At 37.9% G+C, this 14,814-nt stretch overlaps 1 protein-coding gene across 1 annotated transcript in view; it reads left to right on the top strand.

The window, feature by feature from the left end:
- Positions 1 to 14,814, top strand: part of USH2A (usherin) — a 939,490-nt gene that overhangs the window by 713,046 nt on the left and 211,630 nt on the right. Inside the window, exons 50-51 of the mRNA XM_069544562.1 lie at positions 4,559 to 4,782; positions 10,438 to 10,642. Of these exons, the coding sequence (XP_069400663.1) occupies positions 4,559 to 4,782; positions 10,438 to 10,642 (429 nt within the window). The remainder of the gene's footprint in view (positions 1 to 4,558; positions 4,783 to 10,437; positions 10,643 to 14,814) is intronic.

The raw sequence follows: 14,814 nt of genomic DNA, 5'->3' as shown, positions 1-14,814 counted from the left end.
TTTTGAATGTTGTACACTCCTGGTATAGTCTTTTGAAAGTGGCATACCCTCACTTCAAATAGTAATACGTAGGATACACCCAAAAATTTGCCTGCCATTTCACATGCCCTTGAAGTCCATTCATGGGCCCAAACTTCAGAATCCCCAAATTTCAATAAGATACCCATACTATCCAAATATTTCTTAAGCAAACTGTGACATTCCTCAATTCCTGTGACTCAAAATTAGCTCCACAGTCCTCCTGACCTTTGACAGTTCCGCTAACTCTAGTAATCATGGTGGACTGAAGAAATGAGCCTTTTAAAAAGGAAAAAAAAAAAAAATCTCTTTTTAGTCTCTTGACCTCCCTGCAGGTTTCACTGAAAATAGACACGTTCCACATGTCTTTTTTCCTCTCTCTGTTGCCGCTCCCTCCTGTCGCCCCTAATGATTATGACCTCAATGACCTTCCAGAATATCCATATGGCCCTTTCTCTCCTCAACCTAGCAGCACCATACCTGCTGCATGAGGGTTTGGATCTCATAATATTGTTCCTAAGCCTGGCCTCTCTCCCTGCCTGGCATTGTGTGCCTGCCACAAGACCGGGCTGGCTCATAAAACATCTCTTTATGTACTTTATTACTTAAACTCTTTTATTTGCCTGCAGGAGCCCTTTAACAAAATCACATTGAATTGACTTTCTCACACCAAATCAAATCTCCCTGGTCCCAGTTCAGTTGTCTTTGTCAATATGTATTTTATAAATGGAGTGAATTAACAGATGCTGTTGGAACAGAAGTGCTGGGATAGCGTTTATGTTTTTAGTGCTCTCTCTGGGCAGATGAGTTGTGTAGGAGTGTTATACAGGTACCTCGGGATGAAAGTCATGCTCGTCATTTCAGTGGATGTGTATTCTTAACCATTTTCTTTGACTATATTTTCAACCTCTTTATTACTCTTTTTATTCGTAGTGTTTGCTTATATGCTTTTATCATTTGTGCCATCAGTCTTGGGTTTGACTTGATTATACCCCTTCATATTAAAAGACGAAAATTAAAGCCTCTCTGTCATGCTGAAAGGACAAGATTTTCTGTTAGCCAAGAGGAACTGATGATGACGTACCTTGGGAACAGATTGCTTTAGTTCTATTATCTGTGTTGTCCATGCAGTCTTGGATATGAAACTCTGGGTTGCAACTCTTCTAGAATATGGTTCTGAGTTTCCATACCCTTGACTGGGACAGCTGTAGAATGAATGGCTAATCCTGTTACATAGATGGGATTTGGGGACTTTACAGAGAGGAAAATACATTGCAGAAATACGTTGTGTAAGACCTGTATTGAAAGAAGAGCTCCCAGGAAGATTTCCATATGACATAATGAACTTTTGAAAAGTGTAATATATAAACGCTATGAAATACACTGCAATGATTTGGAAAATGTTTTCACCCTACCCTGTCTCAGCTTTGTGGGGGTAGTCTTAGAGCCATCTGCTGGTGAAGAAAAAATGCATTTTTTTTCTTTCATGTTCTGCCATCAACTTTATGTTTGTCCTTAGAATGACTAAACACAAGTATTCTTTTTTTTTAACATCCTTCTAAACCTGAAATATAATCCCGTGGCTTAAAACGTGGTCTCCATGGTCAATCCCAGAGTTCCACAATGATTTGTCATATTCTAGACTCTGTTTTTTATGACTATATTATTTTTATCTCAAAAGCATGCTAATTCTTGGGCTTTTTTTAAATGGAGCACTTGTTTTATAGAATTAATGATTTAGAGACTAATCAGGATTAGATATTTATAAATGTTCTCCTTTCAGCCATGGACAATAAGTAAGTGTTGGTAACATATTGGAAGTATTCATAATATTATGAGTAAAAAAATTATTTCCGTCACTATTTTTCAGTTGTATCCAATACAGTGGAAGCTATCCATTGGTTATATATGCAGTTTGGAAAACTAATATAGGTTGTTTGATCTCAAAGAGAAATATCTAATAGTTCAGTGCATACTCTACCCTCTTAAAAATATCTGCGTCTTGTTCAAAGAGAATCTCCACATTTGTACAAATTTAATGAAGAGCCTCTGGAAGTATAGATCAATCCATCAATAATACATGACCCATTTTGTTTTTCTTTGGGCATATTTAAAACTGTGCCTTCTCTGTGTCAAAGTTCAAAAGTCAAGTGCTCCATGTGATAAATTAGGTAGGGTCAAAAGTTATTGCAATGCAGTTTCAGAAGAGTGTCTCTGAATTTGCAGCTCATTCATGCTGAAGTGATGCACTATGGGAATTACTACCAAGCTCTGCTCGGCAACATCTGCTCTCCCTAAGTGAGTTAGTGCACGTCAGACATCTTTATGTCAGAATATTGCAGTGATGGATGCAGTCTTCAGAAAATGCTGCATAAAAATCTGGTGTGCCGTTCTGGCCATTAAGTGAAATTACTATTTAAATTAATGGCACTGTCACAGTTTATCTGTGCAAAGAATGAACGCTGATTAGGGTATTAAGTAATTAGCAATTTATCACACTGGAACAAGGTTGATAATAATTAAAGAAGTAATGGTTTACCAAAGAAACTAGAAAGGGAGTCACTTCTTGTTATGTGAGTGAAATCTTGGCTGAAAATTTTAATTCAGTGAAACAAAGATGAAGCTCTTTGTGAAAGAATGCATCTTTTTTTTTTCTTTTCTAGTGTAAAAACAGTTCATTATCAAAATTTTAGTTGACCTGTCAAAAGTCCCTCAGAGCGATCAGATGACTGATTAGGAGTTTGGAATTAGGTCAATGTCTGCATTTTGATTTTATACTCAAAGCATGGTGGAACCATAAAGTAATTTGGGAGTGGAGGCGGAGAATGTATTCTGCTCCCTAAAGGGCCGGTTTTCAGATTTTGATTGCTCTTTAAAATAGAAACATGAATTACTTTAAGAAAAGTGCTAGAAAAAAAAATGACAGCAAAGAATCCAAGGTTGTATTTAAATGTCTGATCAGAAGGCAGCAGGAAAAAAACATGCACAAACAATATAAAACTTGAAGCTGTGGATTTTTTTGTGTGTGTATGTGAATTTTACCCATCGTAATCAAGACTCAGACTACAATGATAGCCCTGCAGTGTATATTTTTCTGAAGAAACTTGCCCTGGAAATGTTACAAACAACTAAAATTAATACTAAAGTACAAAAAAACCCCACAGTTTACCTTTAAACCAATTACTTTGGACACGTATCACCTTTAAACATGGTGATGAAATGCAGTAATGATCAATGTATATTATTAATCAAAAGTTAAAATGTTTTAATATTGAACTTTTTTCAAAGTGGAAAGGTCAGTGAGAGGGTCCTTTGGAGTCATGAGTGGACAAACATCTTTCTTAAGGCATGTGTCAAATCAGTGTCTACTTTCGGTGATTTTTTTAAATAATCTAAAAAAGTACTTAAAATTCATTTGTCTGTTATTAGGGGGCTGTTTCATAGTGTAGGTATATGTACAGGACCAGATTAAACAGTTTGGGACCCTAGGGCACTTTGAAGTTGAGTCTCTTTGTGTTATCAGTCAGGACTAATAATAAATAAACAAAATTATAATTAAATCATTCATCACATTGTGCTGCTGTGTAACTGTATATAAATTCTACTATGATAGCCCAGTGACATGGGGTATAGGTACCTTAATTTCTAGTTTAATCTGACCCTAGAGCATTGTTTGCTTATTCAGCCGTTTATGTCGATATTTTTGCTGTGTCTCTTCTATGGCAAGATCTAAATGACATGAACTCAGGAAGTTACACTGAATTGGGTGGGAGAAAGGAGGCTCTTTGGTACTTCAGGTACACCTGTCTTTCATTGAGAAGTGTGGGTCAATGACTATCCCCACAAGGTCTTTCTGCCACCACCCTGTACCTCTTACCCACATCTAGCAATGGATCTACTTGCAGCTGGAAAAATGCTGGCCAGCTGGTTTACCTGATCAGTGAGCATGATCAACTGGTTTTGAACACAAATCTCTCTTAACATCCAAGGATGGCTACAGTTGCTGCTGGATTCACAAGGAGCATCTATCTGTATCTTAGACAAAGGCAGGCAGAAACTTACAAGATGCTTAGGCAATGTCTCCAGTTCTAGGATGGTGCTCCCTCTCCACTGCCTAGCCTCTTATCCCAGAGTGCTTGGGTGACTTCTTCTCCTTTGTGAGTTTCTAGAGATTTCTGCTGAGTTCCTGTGGTTTAACTACCACTTCTTCCATAACTGTTATCATCACAAAATGGGCAGGTAATTCTCATGACAGAAATCAGATCATATTTTTTTATGGAGCTTCAGAGAAGTTTGGCACCCTGCTGGATGATTTTTAGTACACTTCCTCTTGTGTGTTACCTAATTAGTGTCTAGTGCAAGAGCCCTAGACAGAAGGACCCCTCACTGTACATTTAAATCACCGTGCTAGGGAAATGCTACCTGAGCTATTGTACCATTTCAGTCTGAGTCTGACATTTTTATACCAAACTTTATAGCAGCCTCAGTTTTCTTCTCTTTTTTTAATTTCATATTCATATATAACATTTTATTGTTGCAGGGATGTTCTGTTGTGGGCTGGATTATGTGAATATGTCAGATACCATATGCTGCTCAGCTTCCAGTGGAGAGTCTAAAGCACATGTTAAAAAGAATGACCCAGTGCCAGTAAAATGCTGTGAGACTGAACTTATTCCAAAGAGCCAGGAATGCTGTAATGGAGTTGGATATAATCCTTTGAAATATGTTTGCTCTGACAAGATTTCAACTGGAATGATGATGAAGGTAATTGATAGAAAACCTCTCAGAGGCACTGATTTGACAATGGAAAGAGAAATACATTGTTCATAACTATTTTTCTAAAATAGGAATATAAAAACTCCTGTGTGCATTATTCATTTTCACATTACATCCATATTAATACCAAATGAGTTCGCTATGATTGATGTTATTGCAATGAATTCTAAAGGAATTAATAATGATTAGCTGTTCTCAGGAAGCTTTACCAGCACTTCAGATTAGTGCAGACAGAAAGTCTGAGATGCTGAAAGAGCGGGCATGGTGTTGTGGATGGAGATGAAAAGAAATTTAGCTTCTTTCCTCTAGTCCCCCAATCATAGGACTTCACTTTCTTTTAAGAGAGACTTCAGGTCCAGCAGATTCACTTAGTTGTGTTTATTTCATATTCCTAGAGACAGTGCAAGTTCAGCAAAAGCTAGCCAACCACAAAAATGAATAACCCTATGGGCATATCATTTATGTCTGTCCGTTGAGATGTTTCACATGCAGCCATGCCTTATTTGTTAGCATTAAACTTGACCCCAGACTCCAGAAACCCACCATTTTAAGGAAAGGACTAGGAACATTTATTTGTCATTTAGTTCAGTTCAGTTCAGTCGCTCAGTCGTGTCCGACTCTTTGTGACCCCATGAATCGCAGCACGCCAGGCCTCCCTGTCCATCACCGACTCCCGGAGTTCACTCAGACTCATGTCCATCGAGTCAGTGATGCCATCCAGCCATCTCATCCTCTGTCGTCCCCTTCGATGGCTAAAAACGGCTGTTTTCATCAAAGACAATGGAAGAGATCTTGATGACGGAAGTAATTATACAATCTTTGTGTGAGCATCATGGACGTGGAGTGGACCATAAGTCTTGAGAGTTTTAGGGCCCTGGCAAGCACTTTGCAGCAATGAATATTAACACATGATACTGTTGAAGAGAATAGATACTTCACAGAAATGAATAATCACACAAAATGCTCAATAAAAATAATGAGGATTTTTGTCTACAAATTTTTTTAAAAGTTGATCTGATTTCATAGCAAATAGACTTGTGGACATGGCACCCCACTCCAGTACTCTTGCCTGGAAAATCCCATGGATGGAGCAGAGTGGAAGGCTGCAGTCCACGGGGTTGCTGAGGGTCGGACGCGACTGAGCAACTTCACTTTCACTTTTCACTTTCATGCATTGGAGAAGGAAATGGCAACCCACTCCAGTGTTCTTGCCTGGAGAATCCCAGGGATGGGGGAGCCTGGTGGGCTGCCGTCTATGGGGTTGCACATAGCCGGACACGACTGAAGCGACTTAGCAGCAGCAGCAGCAGCAGACTTGTGGACACAGTTGGGGAAGGAGAGGGTGGGACAAATTGAATTAAGAGAGTAACATTGAAACATATGTTACGATTTGTAAAAAAGATAGTGGGAATTTGTTGAATGACTCCGGGAACTCAAATCTGGTGTTCTGTGACAACCTAGAGGGGTGAGAAGTGAGAGGGAGGCTCAGAAGGCAGGAAACATATGTATACTATGGCTGATTCATGTTGATGTATGGCAGAAACCAACACATCATTGTAAAGCAATTATCTTCCAATTAAAAATAAATAAATTTTAAGAATCGATCTGATTTGAACAAAACTTTAATTAGCCAGTTCTATGAAAGAAATATAATCAACACTATGTTTCTAAAGTTTAAGTTTATTCCAGGCCAGTGTTTTCAGAAGTTTGGACCAGGACATTTTTCTTAAGAAATATTTTTATTACTTATAAAAATACTTACTTATTATTACTTTTATTACCAGTCTTAAAGAACTGATAATGTTGCAAGAATATGCCTTTGAAATAACAAGTTAGGAAGGATCTATGTAGAAAACTCTCCTTAAAGGGGCATTCATATTTGAAAAATAAAGATAGAAAACCTATTAGTTTCAGAAATGACACCATCATTCACAACTCATCTCGTGTTAGTAGCTCAGTCATGCCTGACTCTTTGTGACCCCATGGACTGTAGCCCATCAGGCTCCTCTATCCATGGGATTTCCCGGGCAAGAATACTGGCATGGGTTGCCATTTCCTTCTCTAGGGGATCTTCTTGACTCGGGAATCAAACCCAGATCTCCTGCATTGCAGGCAGATTCTTTACTGGCTGAGCCACCAGGGAAGCCTCATTCACATCTATATGTTTCAGTATTGTCCACCTCACATTTGATTCCCAGGCATCTGGTTTTGGTCAGGATGACACAGCTTCTGTTACAAGGAGACATTCAGAATATACCTGTGATGTTTTAAGGTGGCTTGCATTGGCTCTATGAAGGCCAACTAACACTTGTATTTAAAATTCATACTTAAATGGTTGTGATCAGGAAAAAAAAATTTAAATGCTGAATCAAGCAGTATGTCATAGGTAAAACTCAATCTCTAGATTCAATTTTGTTTCCTGAAGACCTTCCTAGAGCCTTCCAACTCCTGCTCCAGTCTGGACTGGATCTCTGTGGGGTTTCTGCATGGCTGTCCCAGCCAGTTTCCCAAAGCTGTCTCTTTGGGAAATCTCTTTCCTCCTTCTCTATGTTGGTCTCCCTGTATTCTGAGCCCCAGTTGTCCCTTCTTCATGAAGAATTGACTCTCTGGGTGTAGGTACGTGAAAGGTAAATATTTTGAAAGCTTGATATCTGAAATTATTGTAATTCTCCTTCCCACTGGATTGATAGCTTATCTAGGTGTACAATTCAAAGGAAAAAAATTATTTCTACTCAGGATTTTGAATCCTTTTCTGATTTTTTTAAACTGTTATTGCTATTCCGATTCCTATTTCTTTGTAGGCAACCATGTTGTTTTTCCCAACAATTTTTAAGACGTCCTCTTTTTTCTGCTTTTCTAAAATGTCGTGACAATGTGCCTCTATGTATATGCTATTATCACCATTATTAATATTGATAATGATATACTTCTTGTGGACTTTTTCAGGGTGGAGCCTCATGGTCTGCAGTTATGGGGAATGCTATTTTATTATATCTTTGATAATTTGCTCCCTCTTTTGCCTCTCTTTTCACTGATAAGTTGGGTGTTGGACTTCCTTAGCTGATATTTAAATTTTTTTCCATCTTGTTTCTTGCCCATCTTTTTCAGTGTTATAAGATATTGTCTTAACTTTATCTTTCCACCATTCTATTGATTTGTTGTGGAGTTTTTTTGGCTATCTTTTTTTTGTTTGTTTGTTTTAGTTTTTGATAGCTCTTTCTTTTTTGCCAATTATTACTTATTTATGGCATCCTACTCTTATTTCATCCATGAAATGTCTTTTTTTCCCTCATTCTGAAAATATTCATTCTGTTGTTACTTTTTAAATTGTTTATTTGCTTTGTCCTTTGAATTATCTTGCTTGTTTGATACTATTTTTTTTTTGCCTATAAAATTTTGGTTTTCTCATTTATTTTATTGAAGTATAGTTTATTTACAGCGTTGTGTTCATTTCTGCTGTATAGCAAATTGACAGGTGTGTGTGTGTGTGTGTGTTTGTGTGTGTGTGCTTTCTCATAATCTTCTCCATTATGGTTTAAGCTTGGTACTATCTCATTTTCTTCTTTTCCTTGTTTTGTTTTTGCTTCCTCTGACATTTTTTCTATGTTTTTAAACTTCTTTTTTTCCATTGGAGATTGACTGACATGTTGTTATATGTAGAAATCCATTGGTGGGGAACACAGTAGGGTCCTCATTATGGCAAGATGGCTTTTTGTCAGTAAATCACATTACCAAGAATCCTCAATAGGTGTACTTAATGAAGTATCCTTAAGTGCTCCATCCTAGGTCTAGATGGGATACATACCCAGCCATCATATGGGGAATCCAGTAGAAACGAGGGGTTCTCACTGAGCAGGATGCAGACTTTTTATTTAGTTTTCCCACTGTGGCATATATCTTCCAAGGAACCCTCTCTATTTTTTTTTAAAGCTTCACAAATTATTTTCTAAGTTTCTCTCAGTTTTTAATACTTCGCCAAATGCAGCCATAAGCACACATGTACACAGGCTCATGTACTAGCCTACGCTGTCTTGCCCAGAACAGTGAATTCACGGGTTCGTGGCTTGCTTTGACAGTCATCCCAGGGCCGAGTATTGCCAAACATTTAGCCACAGTATAACAGACCTTCTCAGATTCCCAAAACTCACTACAAATTTCTTTGCCACCATTTGCTTAACCTGAAACCAGTGCCACTTTATACTTTAGGGTTTTGTTGTTGTTATTAAGGAAACATTCAACTTCAAAGCACTAAATTATGTTTTTTCTATAACACATCGAACAATGCCAAGGTAAAAACAAATGTCCCACGTATGGAGTGGGTGAACGAAAGGAATTTTTTTAACTTTTTGCAGGTTAGTCCAGTGTGGTTTCAGAAGCTCTCCTCCATGTGATGTTTCAGGAACCCAAGTCCCTTCCATCTTGTGAAAAAAGGAAAAGAGTGGATGACTGTACATGTAGGGTCTTCCCTGGATGCAGAAAGCATCTCTTCTGAACATCATCACACAGATATTTCTGGTCACATGACTCCTCCTCTTATAGTCAGACTGGAAAATCTAGTGTTCCTAGGGAGAAAAGGCAAAAATGGACATTCCTGGGCACATACCATTGTCTCTGCCACATACATCCACATCCCAAAAAATAGGTGTTAGTTCTCTTCCTTAGACTTTCTATATTCCTTTATTGTCATTTGGTTGGGCTTTAAGAGGAAGTGAAGATAAATGCATGTGTTCAATTCACCATATTTAAGTGGAAACCCAACTATATTTTTCTGAGCAGCTTTATTTTCATGATCTTTGGGAAAATTAACTTATTTTAGCTAATAGAGAGATTCAATGTAGACCACTTTTAAATAGCAAGAATGATTTTAAATAAGTTATGCTACCTATATAAAAGGAAAATGAAGTAGAACTTTGTCTTGTAGAAATATTGCCTTATATCTATCTCCTGTAATTTCAGATGATGAAGTATTTTATTTTCTGAGCTTAAAGCCTACTTATACATATCAATAACTATAAAAAGCCCAGAGATTTACCAGATAAAAAGTTTACACATATAAATAATAATGATTATAATGACAGTTTATGAAATATTTAAATTTCATAAAACTTGGATGTAGAATACTTCTCATTGGTCCAGCATTCCTAAGAGCACACGAAGCACAGATTCTCAAATTTCACATTCTTTATCTTGTTTTTTCTCGAAAATTCCACCAGAAAAGTGTCAAAGCAACAATAATAAAATAATGACTACTATTATTATTTATAGTGTATGTACTAAGTGTAAGACATTTACATTCTGTCATTTGAGTCATGCAATAAACCCATATAGTAAATTGAACTTCCATTCTTTCACGGAAGAAGCTGAGGCTTTAAAAGTATAAGAGACTTGTTCAAGGTCACAGCACTAATAAGTTGCAAAACTGGATTATGGGTCTAAATCTGTGTCATTTCAAAGTAACTTCTCTTTCTAGTAATACAGACTGCCTTCATTTCTTTTTAAAGAATTTTGAGATAGTCACTCATGAACTAAGCAGAAGAAAATTTCATTTGAGAGTTGTAGAAACCTAGCCCACCCATGTCTAAATGAAAGTTTTAAATCTCCTCCCCTTGCCCCCACTCTCCCCATCTCTACCACCTGACTTAGGAAACGAAAGCATGCAGAACCCTCTGCCCGGCATCCACGGAAGCCACAGCACACTGCGGCAGGTGCGACTTCAACTCTACCAGCCACGTTTGTACTGTGATAAGAGGATCTCACAGTTCCATCAGGAAGGATTCAATGGAAGAAATATGTTCATCTGCTGAAGAGACTGTTCATACGGGAAGTGTAAACACAGTCTCCTTCACAGGTAACAGAGAGGGAGCCAACCTGCCTATGGCTTAGAAAGGAGAGTGACAGGCTGTTGAAAATGCAGATTTATTTCCCTCTGACCTCATCTCTTTCCTTCACCTCGTATCAATTAATTTCATCATACTTAGGAGCCAGCTAGTTACCAGGTAATTAAAGGTACAATCTGGAACTGTTCAAAGTTAGTAGTTGAAACAACGTTTAAGTCTAACTTTAAATAGGAATGTATTTTAAAGTAAGCAGATAGAGAAAAAAGAACGGAGGGATAAATTAGTTTTGTGACCTTTTATGGTATACGCAGTTAATTTTAAATGAGCCTAATTTTCTCAAAAGTTTGAATGCAGACTTTCAACAAATGCCATGAATGAATGTTGTTAATGTTATTGTTGCAAGCATAAAAGAGGCAGAAACATGCTTGTTCATTAAGACCTGACAGCATCATTCTGAGGAGGAGACAGAGTGCTCAGTGAAATCAGTATTCCCTTTCCTCTTCAGTCTGGGTCCAGAGGCTGTGCTCTCCCATAGTCTTTTTGGGGGTGTTCCCCAAGACAGCCACCATCTTGGGAGTAAGAACCTTCATGGTTATGGAGAACAGTAATTTCTAAGCCCCATCTCAGCCTTAAAGCATTAGTCCAAAACAGTGATTCTTAGGCTTAGCTGAGTGTAGAGAAAAATGCTGTGAATTTTAGGATTTTCTCCAAAATAGTTCTGCCCATCTATTCACTTTTTTTTATTCACCCATTTACTTAAGGCCGTACTTAAGTTTCTGTTTTTCAAAAATTAAATGTGTTTGTGCAGCTGTGTGTATATATGTGTGTACACACATCTATTTAGAGTGAAATAGAATACATGCAAGTGACATAATTCAAGCAAGCTAAAGTCAAATAAATTCCACTCCATTCCATCATGACTACATTGGCTGTACTAATGGCAGTTCTTGAGAAGGAAAATAATAAGGCAGGGTACTAGGAGGAGAGGGAGTAGATTAGGGAGGGAAGGTAGGGGAATAAAGTTTACTGAGTATTATTTAGTTCCAGTGTTGTGCATTTTTTAAAGTATAGGTGATTTACAATGTGTGTTAATTTCTGCTATACAGCAAAGTGATTTGGCTATGTGTGTGTGTGTACTTTAAAATTCTTTTCCATTATGGTTAATCACAGGATATTGAATATAGCTCCCTGTCTACAGTTTACAGTAGGACTTTGTTGTTTATCTCTTCTATATATAATAGTTTGCATCTCCCAACCCCAAAGTCCCAACCCATTCCTCTCTCCCCCCGCCCCCACCACCACCACTTTGTGCTAGGCATTTTTAAACCTTACCTAACTTACCCTCAAAGCAATCAGGTAAGTATGATCATTTAACAGATGAGGAAACCAAAGGTCAGATCTGTAAATAAAGTAACTTATGGGGAAAGTGAGGTTCATATCACATCACTGTCAGGAGCAGCAGACGTAAGAGGACTCCACACAGTGTAGGGCTCCTTTCTGGGTGCTCTCAACCTCCTTCAGGCTGTTTGTTACACCTGAAATGTGTTTCTTAACTCTCACACTCAAGGACAAGGTCAGAATTCATGTCTGCAGTGAAGACTTCCCAAGTCCAGCCCCCTCTCCCTTCTGTGCTCCTGTGACATGTGATCAAGCCGTTCGCCACCCCTACCATGCCTCATAGGCAGCTGGACACTTGTGTCATCTCTCCCACGAAAGGAACGGCCCTGTTTACCTTTTAGATTTATCACACTGTAAGCAAATAAAAAATACTTATTGTAATGCCTTTAATTGGGAAAAGCCTCAGGATAGAAGACAGTTGGACCACTAATCTCCTCCCAGCCCCTGTTATAGATTTAATTCATGTAAATAAAAGTAACTTATGGGGAAAGTGAGGTTCATATCACATCGCTGTCAGGAGCAGCAGACATAAGAGGGCTCTACACAGTGTAGGGCTCCTTTCTGGGTGCCCCCAACCTCTTTCAAGCTGAAACCCTCATTTAAAACTTACTTTGTTTCCTTCTAAGATAATTCTGTACTTTTAGCTGCCTTTTTAAAACAAGGTCAAGATTTTGAAGGATTTTTGAGACATATTTGCGATAGACCTCTCCAGAAGAGAATAGTTGTTTCCAACTACTGATATAATATTGTGAGAGCTTTTAATGACCATATTTCAGATTATTTTGCCTACTGGAAAACAGTGTAAATTGAAAATGAAAAATGACAAAATTTTCTTCTTCATGAAAAAATTTAAGTATTCGAATGATGCTCAAATTCCACTGAGACCAATATAGACTAAAAAAGTCATTTTTTAAAAGAGATTGGCAATTTAAACCTACCACCAGTGCTGACCAAAATTCATTTGTTCATATAATCCTTTATTTATCAAAAAAGTTTATTAAATCCTTACTAATAACCAGTCAGTATGCCAGGACAGGCAGATTCTTGACCATCTGAGCTACCAGGGAAGCCCTTCATACCAGGACCTTTAAAGAGGAATTTCCATCAGGGATTTGAAGCTAATAGGAAGAGATGGGGAAACAAATATGTAATTATCTCTAATATGAGAAATGATGTGCAGATAAGTTCTATGATAGAGGTTAGCATAGGATAATTTTGAAGAATATGACAAAGACACCTAAACTAGATTGGAGAGGTGAGGAAAGAGGAAAGACTTCAAGAGGATATTATGCCTGAGGAGAGAAGGGGAGGTGAACCAGGCAGAGAGAGAACCACATGCAAAGTATAGGAAGCAAGAGGAAGCTGAGCATGTCTGAAAAACAACAGTATCTCAGTATGGATGTAGCATGTATAAGGCAGAGAAAGTCATGGAGAAGAGGCCAGAGAGCAGGGCTCATATAATGAAGCCCTCTGAGGCCACACTAAGGAGTTCACCTTTATGCAACAATGAGTGGATAGTAAAACTTTTTAAGCAATGGAATGACACAGTTATATACACATTTTTGGAAGGATTGTTCTGTCAGCTAAAAAAAAAAAGACAAATATGTATGGAACATTTCAGCAGTTAATAAGTAAATATTGAACAAACATACACCCCCTAATACCCAACACCCCCAATTATCAGAATATTAGAACCGTGTAATGTATAAAATGATTTTGAGTTTGCAAGTAAAAGAGGAAAGAAGGAGAGTTAAAAAATCTGGCAAGGAACAAAGAGCTCTGAGAAATGAGAGAGATAATTGAGGAAAGGTAAAATTTCAACAAATGATTTCTTATGTGTAAACTAAAAAAAAAAATAAAAAAAAAAAAACGCTTTTATGGGCTGGGAATGTCTTTGAAAAACCAGCCCTTATGGGAAAATACAGGATAAGACATGAGAGAGTCAAAGGAGAATGAAATACAGTGGAGGGAAAAACAGGAGTGAAGTGTGGAGAGCTGCCATAGATAGAAATGGAAATATGGCCTTGAAATGTACAGAATAACAGGTACTTGTAATGAGTAGTTTAATCTACTATAACAAGATATTCAAAACTCGAGTTACCGTCTGTGGGCCAGTGGACATTCTGGGAAGCTCACTCCCACAGGGTCATTCAGAATCTAGATTCTTCATCATGCTTCCAAGTGGTACAACCTGAGTTACCACAACACCCTAGTTCTAGCCCATCAGAAGGGGATAAGAATGCAAATGCAAGGCAAGTGATTTCCTCTTTAGAAAGTGCACAAATTACCTATGTCACTTCCCACACTCCTTCCATTGTTGATAAGTCATGTGACTACACCAAACTGCAACTTGGTGACTACACCAAGTTGCCAAGTTAACTGGGAAATGTAGACTCTGACCAAGAGGTCTCTGGACAGAAGGGAGATCTGGGAACTCAGTGGTGGTCATCACAGGTACCAGTTACCCTGAGAAAAATGAAGACAGAAATACATTTTTATAGCAATTTATATTTTATGAAGTTCTGCAACATAACTTACTGAATTTTATTTTCATACTAATTCTATAAAAGAAGCAGAGTAGGGTTTATTGTAAGGAGATGCATTTAAAGAGAATGTGATAAAATAACCCAAGTAGATGGAGCAGAGAATTAACCTGCATCCAATGGAGATATGGCAGGTGGCCTGGCAGCCAAGGAGGACCTCTTCTGACCCTCCTGCCTAAGAAAGAGTTATCAGAAACTGCCACACAAAAATACACATGTACATATTCAAAATTCACAGAATT

Source organism: Ovis canadensis, chromosome 12 (genome assembly GCF_042477335.2).
Source record: "Ovis canadensis isolate MfBH-ARS-UI-01 breed Bighorn chromosome 12, ARS-UI_OviCan_v2, whole genome shotgun sequence".
NCBI lineage: Eukaryota > Metazoa > Chordata > Mammalia > Artiodactyla > Bovidae > Ovis > Ovis canadensis.
The sequence above is the reverse complement of the archived record's forward strand: the minus strand, read 5'-3'. Positions and strand labels throughout refer to the sequence as shown.